The sequence below is a fragment of the Pleuronectes platessa genome, chromosome 10 (genome assembly GCF_947347685.1).
Source record: "Pleuronectes platessa chromosome 10, fPlePla1.1, whole genome shotgun sequence".
NCBI lineage: Eukaryota > Metazoa > Chordata > Actinopteri > Pleuronectiformes > Pleuronectidae > Pleuronectes > Pleuronectes platessa.
Window position 1 is genome coordinate 24,886,054 of NC_070635.1, and position 17,332 is coordinate 24,903,385.

Sequence of the window (17,332 nt, forward strand, 5' to 3'; positions counted from 1 at the left end):
TCCAAACCTCCAGGGCGTCTTCCCTAGCTGTAAATAAAGCAATCTGAGGCATGTTGACATGACTCTCTATGATAAACAATACTAAATAACAACAATAATAGATCAAAGATAATACAGATTCATTATAAGAGAGATGTGCTTTGGATAAGTGTTATTTAAATCAATTAAAACCATCTGGTAGAACTATATATAGACATATGGCTGGGGGTTAAAGGGGAGGGCAAGGGGGTGTGCGTGTGCGTGTGCGTGTGCGATACAGTCACCAGTGCAATGAAACTCGCAGGGCCAATGATGCCTTTACGTGCTGCCCGTAATCTCCTGTGCTCGGTATGAAGAAGCGAAAAGCAAAACTCACCGGGTAAATTTACTGATTAATGAGTTTGCTTACTATATGGGATTTACCTTCCTAAAGATTCAAAGCAGTGGGTTGATGATCGATTCATTTTGCAGACATGCAATGTCTATAATATGCGAAACGATAAATGCAACAACATTTTGGAAAAGGTAGATGCAGAATAAGAGTGAGATACAAAATTCCCGGCAGCCCCTTAAGGCAGCAGCAGAACCCCGGCTCCATTGCAGCCATTTTGATTCGGATCCGCAGCATCGGGGGGAACCTGTGAGGAAAAGGTGCGGATTGTTTTACCTAAAGCAAAGATCTCATTCGGGTTCAATCACCGTACACATCTGCACAGACTCTAATCTAAACACAGAGGCACATTTGTTCAGCTGCCTAAATGCTCCTGCTATCTGCTAGCGTCCATTTTTTTTATCTTGGCTAACGTTAGCTCGTGTTAGCTTGTTTGAGCTTCTGCTGCTCGGTTAAGCACAGGCAACTGATAGTTTAGGATTTTAACGACTTCGAATGTAGTTACGCAATATCAATAAATGCAATAACACATTGAAGCACAGAGCCTTTGGTTCCTTTTATGGATGGTCCCTAACTTAATGCCAACACAGAGCTAGCCGAGTAGTTGGATGTAACGTAAGCACTGAAGTCGAAGCTAACGTTCACTCGTAAGTGTGTCCACTAGACCAGATCCAAGTGCAAAGTTACAGCACATAAACTGTCGTCGCCATATCAGTTAGAGGGATGCTAATTTAAAAGTGTTGAACTTGAGTGTGGCCGGCCTCGGTGTTTCAGGTTTGGATCCAGGGAGAGAGATGTGGGACCAGGGAGGACAGCCCTGGCCGCAGTGGCCTCTGAGCCAGCAGCAGTGGATGCAGTCCTTTCAGCACCAGCAAGATCCAGGTCAGTGATGCAAATACACAGTGAAAGCATGTGTTATTAACAAGAAATCTGCTGGTGTACCCTCCATAATAAGAGCCCTGTGTTTGTCAGTACATTTTACATCCTTGTGTTTATCTTTTGACTTGGTGCAGGTCAAGTGGACTGGGCAGCTCTGGCACAGGCTTGGATAGCCCAGAAGGAGTCTACAGGACCAGAGCAGCCGCACGTTCAGCCCAATGGGCAGGATATCCCAGGCCTTGAACCTGTCAGACAAATTAACCATGGTGCCTTCCAGGGTGACCCAGCTTTTGGCAGAATATGGCAGCCAGGTATGCATTGAATCCTATTGAGCTGGAAGGCATCTCTTTTTTTTTTGTTATTGATTTTCTCTATTCTCTTCGAACGTATTTAAATCAGTATGCTGCGCTCACATCGAAGGCAAAGCAAATATTTTGTGCATTGAGATTACACACAGTCAGATGACACAAAGTAACAAATTTCTTACGATCTGCAAGTGACACGTTTCAACAGAAGCAAACTTTTCATCTTTCCTTTCTCTAACTTGAGTTGAAATACGTTTTGATTTCGATAGAAAGATTTTCATGGCCGTAAAGGCCAATTACTGTGTTACTGAGTTAAACTCTGTGAATTGGGCTAGAAGGGCATCAAACTGACCACTGGTCAGCCACAGGTAGAGCTGGAATCAGTAGTCAACCAAACTCAGCTTCTAGAGATAGAATTAAGCCCCTGAGCTGTGTGAAGGCTCTGATTGGTCTTGTGAACACACACGACCACAGCACTGAATTTTCCAGCGTTTCCACGACAGGTTCCACGCAGCGACTGCAGTCACCAGTAGACATCTTCTTTCCTGGAGGAGAATGGACATATATTTCAGGGTTGTGTTTATGTGCATTGCTTTCTATCCTGTAGCCAAACATAAACTAGTAAAGCAATAGGATGACATGCTTTGCATTGTGTGTAAATGCAGCATTACGCTGTTGTCATAATACATTTCATCCAGAGCACAAACGCTTTCTTTATAGTCAAAGTGGTTCTGAAGATTTCTAACACCAATAATGTATGTGATGTAATTTTAAGAATTTGTAACGGATGAAGAAGATTAATTGGAAATAAGATGCAGGACATGAGACCTTAAAGGTGTAAGCTCACAAATAGACGTGAAACACGTGAAGGCATCTACTACGTAACTAATCAGAATTTCCCTTTGTGGGTACACAAAGATATTCATATTGGTTTGTACTTATTATGTTATCTTACTACACTTTTAATAGAATGGGGAATGCATGGACAGCCCCCTCCTCCTCCTCCTCCTCCACCCCCTGACCAGGCCTGGATCCCTCCAGGGTCAGGACCAATGGATGTGGTGAACCCCAGTGAGGACAGCAACAGCCAGGACAGCGTGGAGTTCAACTCTGAAGCCCGCCACGGGGTTTACCCCCAGAACAGCCATGGGTATGGGGCACAGCCCGACAGCTACGCCATGGCCCCCATGGCCATGAACCAGTTTGATTATCAGGTATGCAGATGCTACAGTAGAAATTGTTGAAGCGTTTGGGTTTTAGTGTGACAACCAAGTAACACAAGAAGGAGCAATCCATAGAAACTGTGCCGGGTCCCAGCATCTAGGTGAATCAGTCATTGCTTTCTTGATGCGGTGCAGAGGAAAGTGTTGGCTAGTTGAGGATCCAGCATGGTTTGGTATTATTTTATTAGCTATTAATTTACTTTTTCAAGCAAACAGATTTTCTAGCGCAGCTAGGAGTGAAGGATGAATGTCAGCTAAAATAACCTGGGGAAAGACGACAGTCCCAGCCTCATTGAATGCCACCTGGTGGTATTTACAGGACCTTCTGTGCTTTAAAATTCTCTTAATTTGTACTTTTGTGCTCTCTCTCCAAAGCATGGAGCCGCCTCATCCTTCACCCCCACACCTACGGGATTCCACTCTCCATACTGGCAGGGTCCTCCTCAGAACAGACGAGATGCCAGACCCCCCGGGTTCAGAGAACGGCCCAGATCCCCTATCCAGCTCCCTGTCAAACAGGAAGCCGCGGCACCATTAGGTGAGTGTGATTTCACTCAACCTAAGCCGGTTTCAGACCTGCGGAGGAGCTCTGGAGATTTGGGTGTGGACATTCTCCGCAGTTTGCCTTTCACACAATCAACGGAGCGGGAGATTCTCTGCTCAGACATGTTCAGATCAGCAACAAATCCTCCACAGATTTCAGGTGAGGGGTGGCGCAGCAGTCACAGGCAGCAAGTAACATATTCATTTGGTTGCAGAGATCACATATTTCTGACTACAGCACATAAACACCGTTATTCCCCATTATTCAGGCGAGAGGTGGAGCAGCCGGGTGCAGCTGACAGACACAGGTAGTGATATACTAATTCCGCTGCGTAGATCATGTGATTGTCTTTACAACACACAGTCAGCTCTTATGACCACAAACTCTCTTTGACATCTTCGTCGGTGTCTTCTATGTTCTTCTGTGTGAATGGAAAAGCTTAAAAACAAGTTGACAAATCTTTAAAACATCTCAGTATGTGGCTACAATCCTTTTGACCATGGATTTCTCCTTTTAGATGCGGTTAAAAGACGAACATTACCTGTGTGGATCCGTGAGGGCCTTGAAAAGATGGACAGGGAGAAGCAGAAGAAGCTGGAGCGAGAACGAATGGAGAAGGAGCGTGCAGAGATGGCGAAGGATGAGGGCAACCAACACGAAGTAGACAAGGATGGTGACGGGCCACGCGTTCCTCGCAAGAGTAAATTTGTAAGCAGCACATTTCTGGCCTTGACTGCAGAAGGGTTCTCTTTGAAAATCAGTTGACATTGTGTTAGTGGTGATGTGTATAATCCAACTGCAGCAATGCTCGTGTTTATATATGATGCATATATTTCTGCTTTGTTGATTGAGTCTGATTTTTTTTTTATTCTTTCTACTTCAGGACAGTGATGATGAGGGGAATGAAGACAATAACGACGAAGCCAAGCCCGTCATAAAGAGGGAGTTTTCTGTCCGGAGCCCATCACCTCCTGCAGAGGACAGTGAACCTGAAATGACTGAGGAGGAAAAAGAATTTCAGCTAGTCAGTTTGACCAATGCATCTACATTGTTGTAGTTGATCTCACCCCGTTTGAAAAGGTTTCAATGAAAATATTGCATTTCCTCTGCTTTCCCCCCCGGTTTTTAGATGATCATCACAAAAACACTTCTGACAGAGATCCTACTTGAGGTCACAAACGAAGAGATCGTACACATCGCCAAAGATACTCACCGGAAGGCTACTCGAGGTCTGCTTTTGTTTTTTCCAGTTTATGCATCATCCATACTTGTCACCAAGACATTTTTTAAATCTGAAGAGAATCCATTATATTTATATAAGCATTTGAAATCAGATCCAGTGGTGCCTTGTAAAGGATGATTGAGCAACAAACATGGTAACAAAAAATAAAAATTAAAACATGGGTGTATGTCAAAAAATGTATTCTCAACTAATGCATCAAAAGGAGAGTGAGCTTAGCCATGTTTCCTACAAACCTTTACTTGAAAACATCTTCATGGCATTGAAGGTGCAACTGAAAGACTGCATGACTGAATAAAGTCTCAGCATTGACTCAGACCAGCAACCAGTTATAGACACAAGTGACTTTCTCCATTCAAGTGACTGCATTAGTACAGATTGGTTCTTTTCCTCCAGTCCAACTGTTTAACTTGGATTGTGACAGAAGTCTGTTTGTTAACCCTTTCTCTTCTCTCCATTTTTTTCCCCTTCAGTTTTCATTTTTGTTATGTTTTGTTTCTTCTCTTACCAACGGCAGCTCATTTGAATAGTGCTTTATCTGTGACCGCCCTCTCTAGCGACTCTCGAGCCTTTGAGGACATGGCAGTATATGTTTTTAACATGTTGTTCCTGTTGTTGATGTGAATCAAAGCTCCTGCAAAACAGCTGGCACAGTCAAGTGCACTGGCTTCTCTGACTGGTCTCAGTGAGTATCCCTTTTTTGTCACCGGGGGGAGGGAAGAAAAATAATAAAGATAAAGATTCATTAAGACTGAAGGGGCATCCTGAGTTTAGTTTTCACTTGGATGGTAAAAGCATGCGCTTAAAGTATTGATATTAATATTATTAAAAGATATCTATGTATTAGTTTGAGTTTAAGAGGATAATTGATGAAATACAGCGTTAAACAGGAGTGAGTGAGGGGACCTTGGGTTCTGAATAAGGTGTTTCATAAGTTGGAACTTTATTGTGAGAATGGATCTGGGTCCTTTCCAACACTCAACAAGCTGGGGGCTCTGTTGTGGCAGGCGGGCTTGGTGACTATGGTTCAGATGAGAGTGAGGATGACGATGAGCGCAGCGTGCGAGGATCCGAGTCCTCCGACACAGACGAGGAGGAGTTGCACCACCGCATCCGCGAGAAGCAGGATGCCTTCCGCCGCAAAGAACGGGATATGCAGCAGCTGCTAGAAAAACAGTCACAAGAGGCTCTGCTTGCACGCGGTAAGATGTTTGAGTCTTTGTTTTTAAAATTACAACACAGTAACTAGTCGGACTTTAATGCCTCAAAATGTCATACATTGTTGTGTTATGACTTCTAACAGATCCTATTTGCTGGTTTGTCTGTTTGTTTCTACAGAGGAGATGGTGAAGGAGAGATTGAGCAGAGAAAAAGGGGAACATGATGAGGGTCAGGCAGAGATTCCACACAAGCAGGAAGTAAAAGAGAGGCAGGCGGAGCCCATGGTAGAGAGGCGTAGGTCCCGTAGTGAAAAGGAGGGTAGTGAAAGCAAGCACTCTGGTAGAGGGAAGGAGCGATCGGGACGAGGTGGCAGCCATTCCCCTGCAAATGGTCACAGCAGCAGCTCAGTGTCCACCTCCAGCCACAGCAGCAGTCGTTCTTCATCCTCCTCCTCTTCTTCTTCAGAATCTTCCCGCAGCTCCTCTCGATCGTCCTCCCCAAAAAGGAAGAGAAGACGTAGTCGCTCTTCGTCTCACAAGGCTCGCAAACGCAGCCACAGTTCACATAGGCGGCGCAGCGATCGTAGCGAGAAGGTCAGGGACAGGAGGAGGAGCAGTCCTGACAGGTCAGGCCGTCACAAGACAGACCGCAGTGATTCCAGGGAGCGCAGGAGTCACAGGAGCAGGTCCAGATCCAGAGACCGAGACAGGGGCAAAGCCAGGGCTAGAGAGAGCCACAGTCGTAGCAGGGAGAGAGAGAAGGAGAAAGACCGGGATAAGGAGAGGAAGAGGAGCAGAGATTACAGGGATAGTAGTCATAGTAAACACAAGCAGAAGGCCTCCAGCAAAGACAGAGAGAGGCGGAGAGACAGGAGTCATAGCCATGAGAAAGATAAGAAAAAGAAGGATAAAGACAAGGAAAGGGAGAAAGATTCTGATAAAAAGAAAGAAAAACCAAAGGGTAATGAGAAAGAAAAGGAAAAAGGAAGCTCTGGAGTTACCGAGGAGAATGGCAAATCAAAGAAACGGAGAGAGAGCGACTCATTCACGGACTCTCAGAGTGACAGGCACTCCCGGCAGGAGAGCAAAGGCAGCAAGAAGGGCTCCGCCAAAGCTAGCAAGAAACGCTCAGACTCTGACTCGAGCAGATCCCCTTCCCCCGAGGTTAGCAAGGAAAAGAAATCTAAGAAATCCAAACGTAGTCGCTCACGGTCGACGGAAAAATCTCACAAGTCTGGTAAGAAGGCAAGCCGCAAACACAAGTCTAAGTCGCGATCAAGGTAGTATTCGTTTTTATTCTCTCTTTCTTATTGTATGTTCTCATGGTATGTCTCATTGTGATTTCTCTAGATTCCTTGTAGTCAATGTATTTTTCAATAACTGAAGGAAAATCCTGAAAAAAATTATTGCACTAATGTTTTCCAAAACTCTGCTTCAGTCACAGACATCTGTTGCAATAAAGAGTTTTAGTATATAATACTTTCTATCAAATGAAAATTGACCATGAATGAATTTCAGTTTCATCAATTCTTGATGTTACCCTCTGTTGCCTTAGTAGAGTCTAGAGCTCTCTTTTTTAGCCCTATTTAAAATGTGTAAGCTGTCTCCTGCCCAGAGAAGTGCGGGGAAACTTAGATACGGTCTCAGTAATGTCCGAAGAAATACAGATCACTTGGCTGCAGAGGGTAGATGTGGTTGTCGAGAGTATGCAGGACTCATGTTTTCATGTTCAGTATGTCTGGTGCATGTCTATGTATTATGGTATGTGTGGGTAAGTGTTCTCGGTGCAGCATATTAATGTTTTGTCTGCGCCTCTCTTACAGGTCAGCGTCCCTCTCCCGTCATAGCAGACGCTGAGGAGCACAGCTAACCTCCTGATCTGTGCACGTTACCATTTTAAATTCCATGAGTTGAACAGGCTTGTCTCATTATAGAGGCAGTTGTGTAGGTGACCGCCCCTCCCTGTCTCTCTTTCACTCATACATTTTTTTTCTTCATTTCTGTAAATATGATGTTATTTTAAAGTGTGACTGAAGAACAAGACATTTTGAATGGTAGGAGTTTACACTTGTAATTTTATGCAGAACTTAACAAGACTCGGTAGACACTAAAGATTCAAGTTATGTCATTTTAAACAGTAACAGGGTTCATCTTTTCTCTCCAATATTATTGTAAAATGTCAATAAAACTGTTCCTTGAGTTTGCTTCTGTGTCTTTGATCATACTTTCAGTGAACTGGAACCCATTTTATGTCAAACTTGAAAATACTACATTTATGAAGCACAGGACAGAGCTGCTGTTACTGTGTCTGGATAATGCATCATAGTTGCAACCGTGGACTACATGAAGATTAGAAGCATCACAAGCACTGAAGGGTCATAAGCATGAAAATATCATCCAATCACATCAGTGGTGCAGAAAAGTGTCTGACCTTTACTCTCACAAAGTGTAGAGATTGTAAACATCCTCACACAGACCTCATGAAGAATTCACGAACTCACTCTTAAAAATATGACCCAATTGAACTTTTGTATTTTTTTTACAAAAATCAACCATGCCCGATGACATTTATTGTCAGTGTCACAACCGTAAATCAACCATTACACAATAAATAGAGATTCAGTAAATAAACAGACCTACCTATTTTTATCCTCGACGTAAAGTAGATTTGTCATTTCCCTTCCTGTCGCTATCACCACCAACTAATCTGTCCGACCGGAACTGAGGTTGCTGTAGTGTCTACCCGAGCAGTAAACGCTAGAACACCGGAGGTCCTGGTGCTGGTCATAGACTGTTTATATAAAGGAGCAGGTTAGTGAAGAGCAGACAGTGTGGCTGCAGCGCGGGGCCGTGACATGTATTGTAAGCGGTTGGGACGCCTCGTGTCGGGGCTGTACAGATGTCGGATGGGCTTGTCCCGGGCCGCGGTGCGTGGGCAGCGGTCAGCGGTGCTGCAGAGGAGCGCTGCTGTGTGGAGCCCGTGTCCGACTGCGTCCTGTCATTTCAGGTACAGTGGAAGGTTCCGGATGACAGCAGCAGGGCCACCTTGTCTATGGTGCTGGTTCTGTTGTGAGGGTCGGAACAAGCAGCTGCCAGCTCAGTCAAGGGTCAACTTCTTAAACTAAAAGTACCGATTAAATGATCCTTTCCCTGACAATGTTGGAATGTATCAGAATGAAAGTTTGGCTGCAACACAACCGTCTTTCTTGGTGTTTATTTTTCTTATTATTCTGCAAAAGTTCAGAATATGCTTTGAGAAAAGGCCTTTTTTAAATGCATATAATCATGAACAATCTTGAAAACCAGCACATGCTCTCACTAGAGACTCAGGGTTTGACACATAAACTTCCTGTTTGGTCACTTTTCTCTTCATCTACTAACTCATCGGCTCATTCTGTGTCAAATCGTCTCAGATTCTCCTCCTCATATTTCTCAGCTCTTCATAGTTATTGTTTCTACCCCTTATCTTGGCAGGCACGTTTGATCATGAATATCTTGACAATTATTGTTGGCCAGCATCACCAGTCTTTGTAGGATGAATAGACAAAAAAATAATTCTGTACATGCCAAAGGTCAATAAAAGCTTGTGCTGGCCTACCAATGTATTTATGAGGCCTTTGAGTTAGTTAAAAGCACAAAACCTCTAAAAACGAGTGACATTGCAGGTACTTCAAATCCACATTTTTGCACTATATGATTTAAGTCAATATTTTATCTGCTTATGGAAATAGCATAAACAAAAATATACATAATTCTAGATCAATTCACCCATAGTAGAAAAATGTGTTCAGGCATCTTTAAGGAGGCTTAAAATTCCTTTTGCAAAGTTACTTGTTGAAAAACTCTCATTTATCTTGCATAGGGTTGTAAATGGGCGGAACATTTCCGGTGAATTTCCAGAAACTTTCCGGAAACTTTCCATGGGAAGTTAAGCCCGGGAATTTGGGAAATTTTGAAGAAAAAAAAAAACTACGCAAATTAAACGCTGAGCAATAAAAACATCATTCGAAACTCTGTTTTAAAGATGTATGGAATGCAGCCCACGCTGCTCATTGAATTTCAACCCTCCACTGTGCGTTCTTCCATCACATGCACAGATAATGCCCAGCATCCTGCAAACCACAGCAGGGCTATTGAGGCTTGCTGTAGTGTGCAGGACTAGTCAGGTAAGTTTCAATGATATTACTGGGGAAAATATATTAGCATGCTGATTGAGGATTGTTCATCAGTTCATCTAGCCTATTTCTATTCATTTATCCATCAATTGTAAAATATTTTTACAGACGATTCTAATTGTTTGGCCAACTATTTATATCTCTGGCATTGCATTAGTGTTTTTTACAAACTTTTTACTCATGTTATTCTACAGAACAATTCCACGTGCACTATCTCATGTGTGGAGACATTTCACCCCAGCCAATGTAGAAGGAAAGGCTGTGTACATTTGCAAATACTGTGCAAAGACCTATGTTAAGAATGACACAAAGATGAAGAAGCATATAGTCAAGTGCCCAATGACAAAACAAAATGTTTATATTTATGTCTCTATATGACAAGGTAAATACAGTTAGTAAAAATTACCCACAACATTTCCAGTTCATTCCCGTATATTCCCGTTAATTCCCATGCAAAGTTTCCAACTTGGCCTATTCCCCGAATTTTGCAACCCTAATCTTGCATGATACAAACTAATTTCAGCACTGACGTTAACCTAAACTTGCCCGAGGTAAGACATGCTATTAATAGTTACTGCAATAAACATTGACTGAAGTATTTATCTGCAACATGACCTCCCAGATAAGATTTGTGAGATCATTTAACAGACGAGCTGCTTTATAGTTTCATGTTTCCTCTCTGACGTGACACTGAATGACCCAACAGGAGGATTCTGTAGCTTTAAACTTCATGGCTCCAGAACCATTTCTCCAGTTGTGGACAGTGTTAAATGGTCTCTGTCTGTTTTTCCATGTGCAGCACTCGGTCATCCTTCAGAAACACAGTGGACCCCGATGAGGTGAGGAGGTTCCAGTCACTGGCCGGCAAGTGGTGGGATGAACAGGGAGAATTCGCAGCTCTTCATGCCATGAATGACCTGAGGGTGCCTTTTATACGGTGTGTGTCTGTGCAAAATATGTTTCAATATCTATCATGGTTTTTCAAATGCAAAGATGTCTTGCCCAAGTTGCTGTCAACACAGGCGTCGAGCTCTTGTGTCAAAATATAACCTGGAGCGGATCCGGGCTTGTGGTGTAGGAGAGCAGAGAACACATCAGGGATCCGGCGAAGCAACAGAAATGTGAAGTGACAGGATTCCTTCGCACATCAGCACATTTTCAGCCGTCCCTACTCTACATACGAGTGTTTTGGGGGCTGGCTGCGACTCTGTTTTGATTGATAAGATCTGCTCTCGGGGGACTGCGCAGGATAATCATTACGTTCGCCGAGAGCCCACTGACGCTCCCCCCTTCCCCCTCCATGGCCGTGTTGGTGGTGATGGGTGTTTATGCTGACAGTGTGACAGCTCCAGTGCCAGTGTATGTCTGAGTGTGGCTGATTCTCCAGCTACAGCTCTGCCCTCAGGCTCAACTAAATGAGATGCACCACTGTTGCTGCTGCACCTTAACACTCTGACAGTCTCACTGTGATGCAGTTGATGCTGCTGTGGAACCTCGCAGCCTTCTTTGTTTAAATGGTCCATCAAGGTCAGACCTCATTGATATTGAAATGTACTACACTGACTTTAGATGTTTCCAAATGTTGCTCTCTTTTGATGGTTGTAGTGTTTTCTTCATGGAGATAGTTCAGGTGTTCTACGATGCTCTGGCTCAGTTGTGCCGACAGTCAGGTCACTCAAGTTGGGTAAACAGCACAACAGCACATGAATACACAATTGCTGTGTTAAAAGGAAATGCTAATTATCAGTGACAAATTTATAAAATAGGACCTGGCCTTTTTCCTCCAAGATTATATGAATGATTATGAGGAAAATGTGCAGGAATCAGGATTGAGTCAGACATTTAAAAAAACTGAATATCCCACTTTACTCTAAATACAGATAATATAGACTAATGTCTAACCTAAATATTTCAGTCACTTTGAAATTCTAGTCAAGTAAAAAACCACCATACCAGACACTAGACGCAGTACAATGTGTGGTCATATGGAAAGAAAATACATTGCTCTTATTTTCCTCTTTAAACCTTTAGATGAAGAAATGCTCAGTTCAGTTCTCCAGGGTAATTGCTAAAGTAAAGAGCCCTGCATATAAACACAGGTTGCATTGATCCAGCGATCTGCAAAAAGACTGGTCGTCGCTTATATAATGTGTTATAAACACATTTTGTGTTTAGGCAAATCATTTAGAAGATTAGTTTGGGTCTTTGGCACAGTTTTGCAGAGAAAACGGACCCAAAAAGATTAATAATTTAAACAACCCCAAAAATATGTCTACAAAATATGGGTAAAATAGCTTTCTAAATGTTTATTTTCAATTGTGTTTTTGTTCATTTATAGTAATTCATAAGAAATGTTATGGCCAAGTTGAAAAATGTCTGTCAACATCTGACATCATTTTTCCCTCCTTAGTTTGACTCCTTTGGCAATCCAAAGGCTCTGGGCAAAATGATCACAAACAGATCTCTTCACTCTTTTTTGACTAGTAGAAGTAAAGAATTTGTTCTCTTCTTTTATCACAACACTCCATCCTGTATAGCTGATCATGTGGAGATACTTTGACATTCCGCTCAGATGTGGATAAGAAGCCTTTGTCAGTGTCTTTGTGTATTGCTGTGATGTCAGGAGCTAGTTAGGTGGATGTCTGCCAACATCTAATCTCATTTCCTTCACTGTTTGCACGAGTGCTCACGCACCGCAGCAGAGCTTTAATGAGGATGATGCATACCCAGATCCGAGGCTGCTCTGCATGTTTCACGCCCGAGGCAGGCGGCCGTTAGACAGCGTGTGAGGGGATGAAGGAGCATAGGAGCAAGGTAGGGCTGACTCTGTAGCCAGAGGATCATTTGAGGTTGTCAGCCAACACTTTAGCTCGCAGCTAAATGGAGGCGGTGATTGTGACAGAGGAGTTAGCAGAATGTAGAGATTCTATGTGGTCTCCCGCCTCCCATACATGCAGGCTGTGGATGTTTTTTGAAAATACTCCCATCTTCCCTCAGTGCTTTTCACGTCAGATTAGACTGTGAGCATAACATGAAGGGGTGTCTGTTGGACCGCAAGAGACAGATGTGAAAGCGGAGAGATGTTTTCATTTGAAATTTCAAATGTGTGTTTACCTGCACAGGGATAATCTGCTGAATGTGCATACAGCACGGCATCCTGGGAAACCGCTGGCAGGACTCAGAATACTGGACGTTGGCTGTGGAGGAGGCCTGCTCACAGAGGTAAAGAGAGTGTGTGTGTGTTGTGTGTTGTTTGTGTGTGTGTTTTGAGAGAGAGATGCAGATCCAGTGAGAACAAGGACATGTAGACAATAATATCTTTCCTGTACACAATCTGTCCAGTCGCAATTGTTTCAATTGCCACCTTTCACGTCACATTCAGCCTTTTATTCTAATCCTTCAGATTGCAGTCTGTTACACTATGAGATTCTGCTTCCAGTGCATTATAGTGTCAGTCTGTTCACATACACACCAGTGCTGGAAAAACATTTTCACGTCAGACCGGTCCTCGTTCTCTTTTGATTTGACTGGTTTCAGTGTGGTGGATCAGACAGTCGTCGTTTACAGTTGTTTATCTGTTTGTTAGTGTTGATAGCTGCGCACCGAGGACACAGCTCCTGTCTCTGCCCTCGTTTGAACTGAGGACATACCAGCTGTGTTTTGTGATTTGGGGAGACAAAATCAGGTCCTGTATTTATAAGGCCCTGTCACCCATGCTGTCATATTCAGACACACACAAACACAAACCCCCCTGAAAAAAGTGTCTGTTAAGATTTAAGCTGTGTTTGTGTCTCTGGGTGTCTTGTCACTGGAAGTCGACCCATCAGAAGGGATCAGGGAGGATGGAGATTAGCCCCTGGCCAAGCAAGTGCAGCTCTCAACACAGGGATGTGTTTCTACCTAATGTCCAGAGGAGGGCACTGTAGCTCACATCCAGCCACTTGAGATGTTTATTCTAACATGCTGTTAAATTTTAATCTGTGTGGTATTGGGTGGATCCTTCACCGACTGTGCCGTGAATTTACTTTCACAGTTACATATTTATTGTTAATTGTACTGTCTAAAAGATGACAAAGTAAATATATTCCATGAAAGATGGGTGTCAGTGGTGTTTACTGCAAACATTGGTGCATTACAAGATGTCTGTAGACTAGGCAGCTTAATGTCACAGAAATGAGAATCTGTTTTGAAGAACCCAAATCTCAGGAAGTTAAATTAATTTGGAGTTATTGAGCACACCATTAAACACTGTGGAAGAATCTGTCCAAGAATATTTACAAAATGTTTAACCTAATTTGAATTTATAGAAAGTGTTCATTATTCATTCATGCAGCTGGTTAAACTGGAGACATCATGGATGCAATCAAGTGAAAAAAAGTGTACACACGGCCCAACAAAATAAAAGCACATTTAATTTCTCTAGATCTGGATTTTTATTTGGATCTGTACCAAATTGCACACATTCCTTAATATCAGTCCACTAAACATAACTGATTTGTGTCATCAAGTTGAAGAATTTCTCCCTGGGAAATGTATTACAAAATAGCCTATCTTAAAATGCTTAAAATAAATCCTGGTTCAGCGCCCGGTTCCACACCAGAATTAAACAGGTCCTTCCTTCGGACATGGCCCATCCCTCCTTAGATGTTACAGCATCCACAAACAAACCAAACCAACAGACAGGGGTGAAAGTACAATCTCCATGGCGGAGTGCTAAAAGGAGAAGCATTTTCAAAATCGTGAGTGATCCGACCCGTTGTGAGTTTTTTACCATGATGGAGATAAGGTGGAGACACCTCAATGTGTAAAGAAGTCTTTTTTTCAGAAGTCATGCAAACTGTACCCAGGACTTCACCCTCTATCTCTCTCTCTTTTTTATTTTATTTATGTATGCTCATGGTCATTGTTTTTAGCAGTGTGGTGCCTCCAAAGACGGATTTGAACATATGGGCAATAATGTTTCTGATTTGATGTTCTTGTGTGGCTTTTTAAAACCTCTTGAATAATTCCAGTTGTGACTCTGCTCATTCCCTCCTCCTCCCAAGCCTCTAGGTCGCCTGGGGGCTAATGTGGTGGGAATAGATCCGGTAGAGGACAGCATCTCCACGGCTCAGCTGCATGCGTCCTATGACCCGGACGTTCGTGCTTCCGTCTCCTATCAGGCCTGCACCCTTGAGGAGCTCTCGGCGGACGGGGAGGAGGAGCAGGGAGCGGGTCAGTTTGATGCCGTTGTAGCGTCAGAGGTGGTGGAACATCTGGCCGATCTGGAAACATTTGCCTTCTGCAGCAGCCACGTGCTGAAGGTGTGTCCCGTTGGTGTGTGTTTGTGTTTGTGAGAGATTCTCCTCCCAGCTGTTACCTCATGTCAAATATTTCTGCATCCGTACAGCGGCTGTCTGCGTGTTCATCCGAGCCTATGCTAAGGTTCGTGTGCAGATTTTGTTAGGTTTGTTGCGTTTGCATCTGCTGGGAATAGGTTAGCTTCATGTTTTTATAAATGTGCTTTGTTTTGAATTTTGTCGAGCTCTGATGGAAAGCTGTGCATCAATACCAAGGCCAGATGATCGTAATCTCCTGGGCCAGAGTGTTAAGAGGGAAAAAAGCTGCCTAATCTTCACTCAATGCCTCTGAACTTGGATTAGGATAAACTGGATTTCTGCTCTTTCTGTCTGGCCCTTACTGCTCACTTGTATTTTTGTACTAAAATATAAACTTTACAGTGTATCTTGCTTCAGGAGACTTCAGCAAAGAGGCTTTAGTATGAACTTGTGTATTGTTTGGATTCATTCAGTAGAAAAAGATTTATTTCCCCTCCCTTCCACTTTCTCCCCAGTCCACTCTCCCTCCCCTTTTGACCAAGGAAGAACGCTGTTACATCCCAGTCATGTGCACTGGTCTCTCTCCACTGAAAGCTCTAAATCCACTCTATAAATATCCTCCGGTAGCCATGCACCTCACATGTGTAGAACATACCTATAGGAATGTTATTTCTGCAGCAGTGATGAAGTTTAATCATAAAGTATAAAACTGTGAGTCTCTCTTACATGATGAACTAAAACTGTTGTTTTCTGTGTGTGCAGCCAGGCGGCTCCCTCTTCATCACTACTATTAATAAAACCAACCTGTCGTACGCTCTGGGTATTGTCGTAGCCGAACGGCTGCTGCGCATCGTTCCCAGTGGGACCCATGATTGGGAGAAGTTCATCAGCCCAGTGGATCTCGAGCGCCTCCTGGCGTCCAGTAAGTCCTCATTATCACAGAGGGGAACGAGCACATGAACGTTACAACTTATTCTTTTGTTAAACATTTTGACGTGTAAAGCAGTTCATATTTTCAGAATAGCTACACTTTTTTCTGACATAACCAGCTGCTGAACGCAGCAGCTCTGTTGCTTTTACACAAGTTTAGAATCTTCTGTTAAAGATGTTAAAAAAGAAGGGAACGTTTGTCCGTTGTGTTGCTGTGGTGATTTCCTGTATCCGCGCTCTAACCACTCCACTCTCCTCATCCTTTATCAGATGGTTTCTCGGTGCAGTCTGTACTCGGAATGCTGTACAACCCAGTATCAGGAGCCTGGAGCTGGACAAACAGCACGGCCATCAACTACGCCCTCCACGCTGTCAAACTGAGTGACGATCCCCAGCCGGACCGAGCTGAGGACAGCGGCCCCCACCCAGAGCACCAAAGTGCTGCGACACACAGCTGAGCCACAAGACTGAGGAACAAGTCAGAAAGAAAGGAAACTAATAAATTCACATGTGTGGAGTCGGAACTTCAAGGAGGCCAGAGGCTGTGATGCAGCATGTGAAGTTATTAAAGGAAATGGACAAACAGCCTTGATATAGAATTAGAGATGAGCTGCAGTTGCTGATTTACACTCTGACTGCATCATGCTATCAGTTTTCATTCAGCCTTTACTTTACTATAGGCCAGAGTGACTCCTATTGTTTTATTTGATGAGGTAGCATCCTCCAACATCAGAGCGCTGCAGCCACACACAACCTGAGAATCTTTGAAGTTCGCATTGGCCATTTATTTATCAGTATACACTGTGCTGAAATACTTCTGTGCTTTATGTTGTGATATCTATTAAAATTGTCTTTGAGTGGAAGTCCAACCGTGAAGAATCAGATTTGTCGAACAGCCACATGTCATGTCACTGGAAACCATTTTTAGAAGCTAAAGCCAATGTAAGTGGCATCCCCACACGAGAGGGGACAGTCACCTCCTCTGGGATTATAATGTATCCCATGCGGAAGTATTACATAACACAAATCCCATGGCAGAGAGGAAGTGGTGCTGGCATGATGTGCTACAATCTGATGAATACAGATCCTGGTAGGTTTGCTCTGTAGAGATTAGGACTGTGTCTGATATAAGTTTGAATGATTTCCGGAACTGCTGTTATCTTTTTATTCAATTACATGTCGGCGGTT

At 43.4% G+C, this 17,332-nt stretch overlaps 2 protein-coding genes across 3 annotated transcripts; both read left to right on the plus strand.

Annotated features, from left to right (window-relative positions):
* The first annotated feature begins 563 nt into the window (after positions 1-563).
* On the plus strand, positions 564-7,925 carry pnisr (PNN-interacting serine/arginine-rich protein). Of its 2 annotated transcripts, XM_053432464.1 has the most exons (13): positions 564-630; positions 1,145-1,252; positions 1,384-1,560; positions 2,524-2,768; positions 3,153-3,480; positions 3,590-3,628; positions 3,839-4,029; positions 4,205-4,345; positions 4,451-4,550; positions 5,193-5,246; positions 5,569-5,763; positions 5,900-7,001; positions 7,545-7,925. In XM_053432464.1, the coding sequence occupies exons 2-13, from the start codon at positions 1,165-1,167 to the stop codon at positions 7,576-7,578; spliced, it is 2,694 nt and encodes an 897-aa protein (XP_053288439.1). In that variant the 5' UTR covers positions 564-630; positions 1,145-1,164; the 3' UTR covers positions 7,579-7,925. The 2 variants fall into 2 exon arrangements, with proteins under 2 accessions (XP_053288439.1, XP_053288440.1); XM_053432465.1 differs by lacking the exon at positions 3,590-3,628 and having other exon boundaries at positions 3,153-3,315.
* A 551-nt stretch (positions 7,926-8,476) lies between these two features.
* coq3 (coenzyme Q3 methyltransferase) lies at positions 8,477-17,007 on the plus strand. The gene is made up of 6 exons (XM_053433452.1): positions 8,477-8,728; positions 10,696-10,833; positions 13,019-13,118; positions 14,942-15,199; positions 15,977-16,136; positions 16,415-17,007. Exons 1-6 carry the CDS (start codon positions 8,577-8,579, stop codon positions 16,600-16,602), a joined length of 996 nt encoding a protein of 331 aa, XP_053289427.1. The 5' UTR covers positions 8,477-8,576; the 3' UTR covers positions 16,603-17,007.
* The last annotated feature ends 325 nt before the right edge of the window (positions 17,008-17,332 follow it).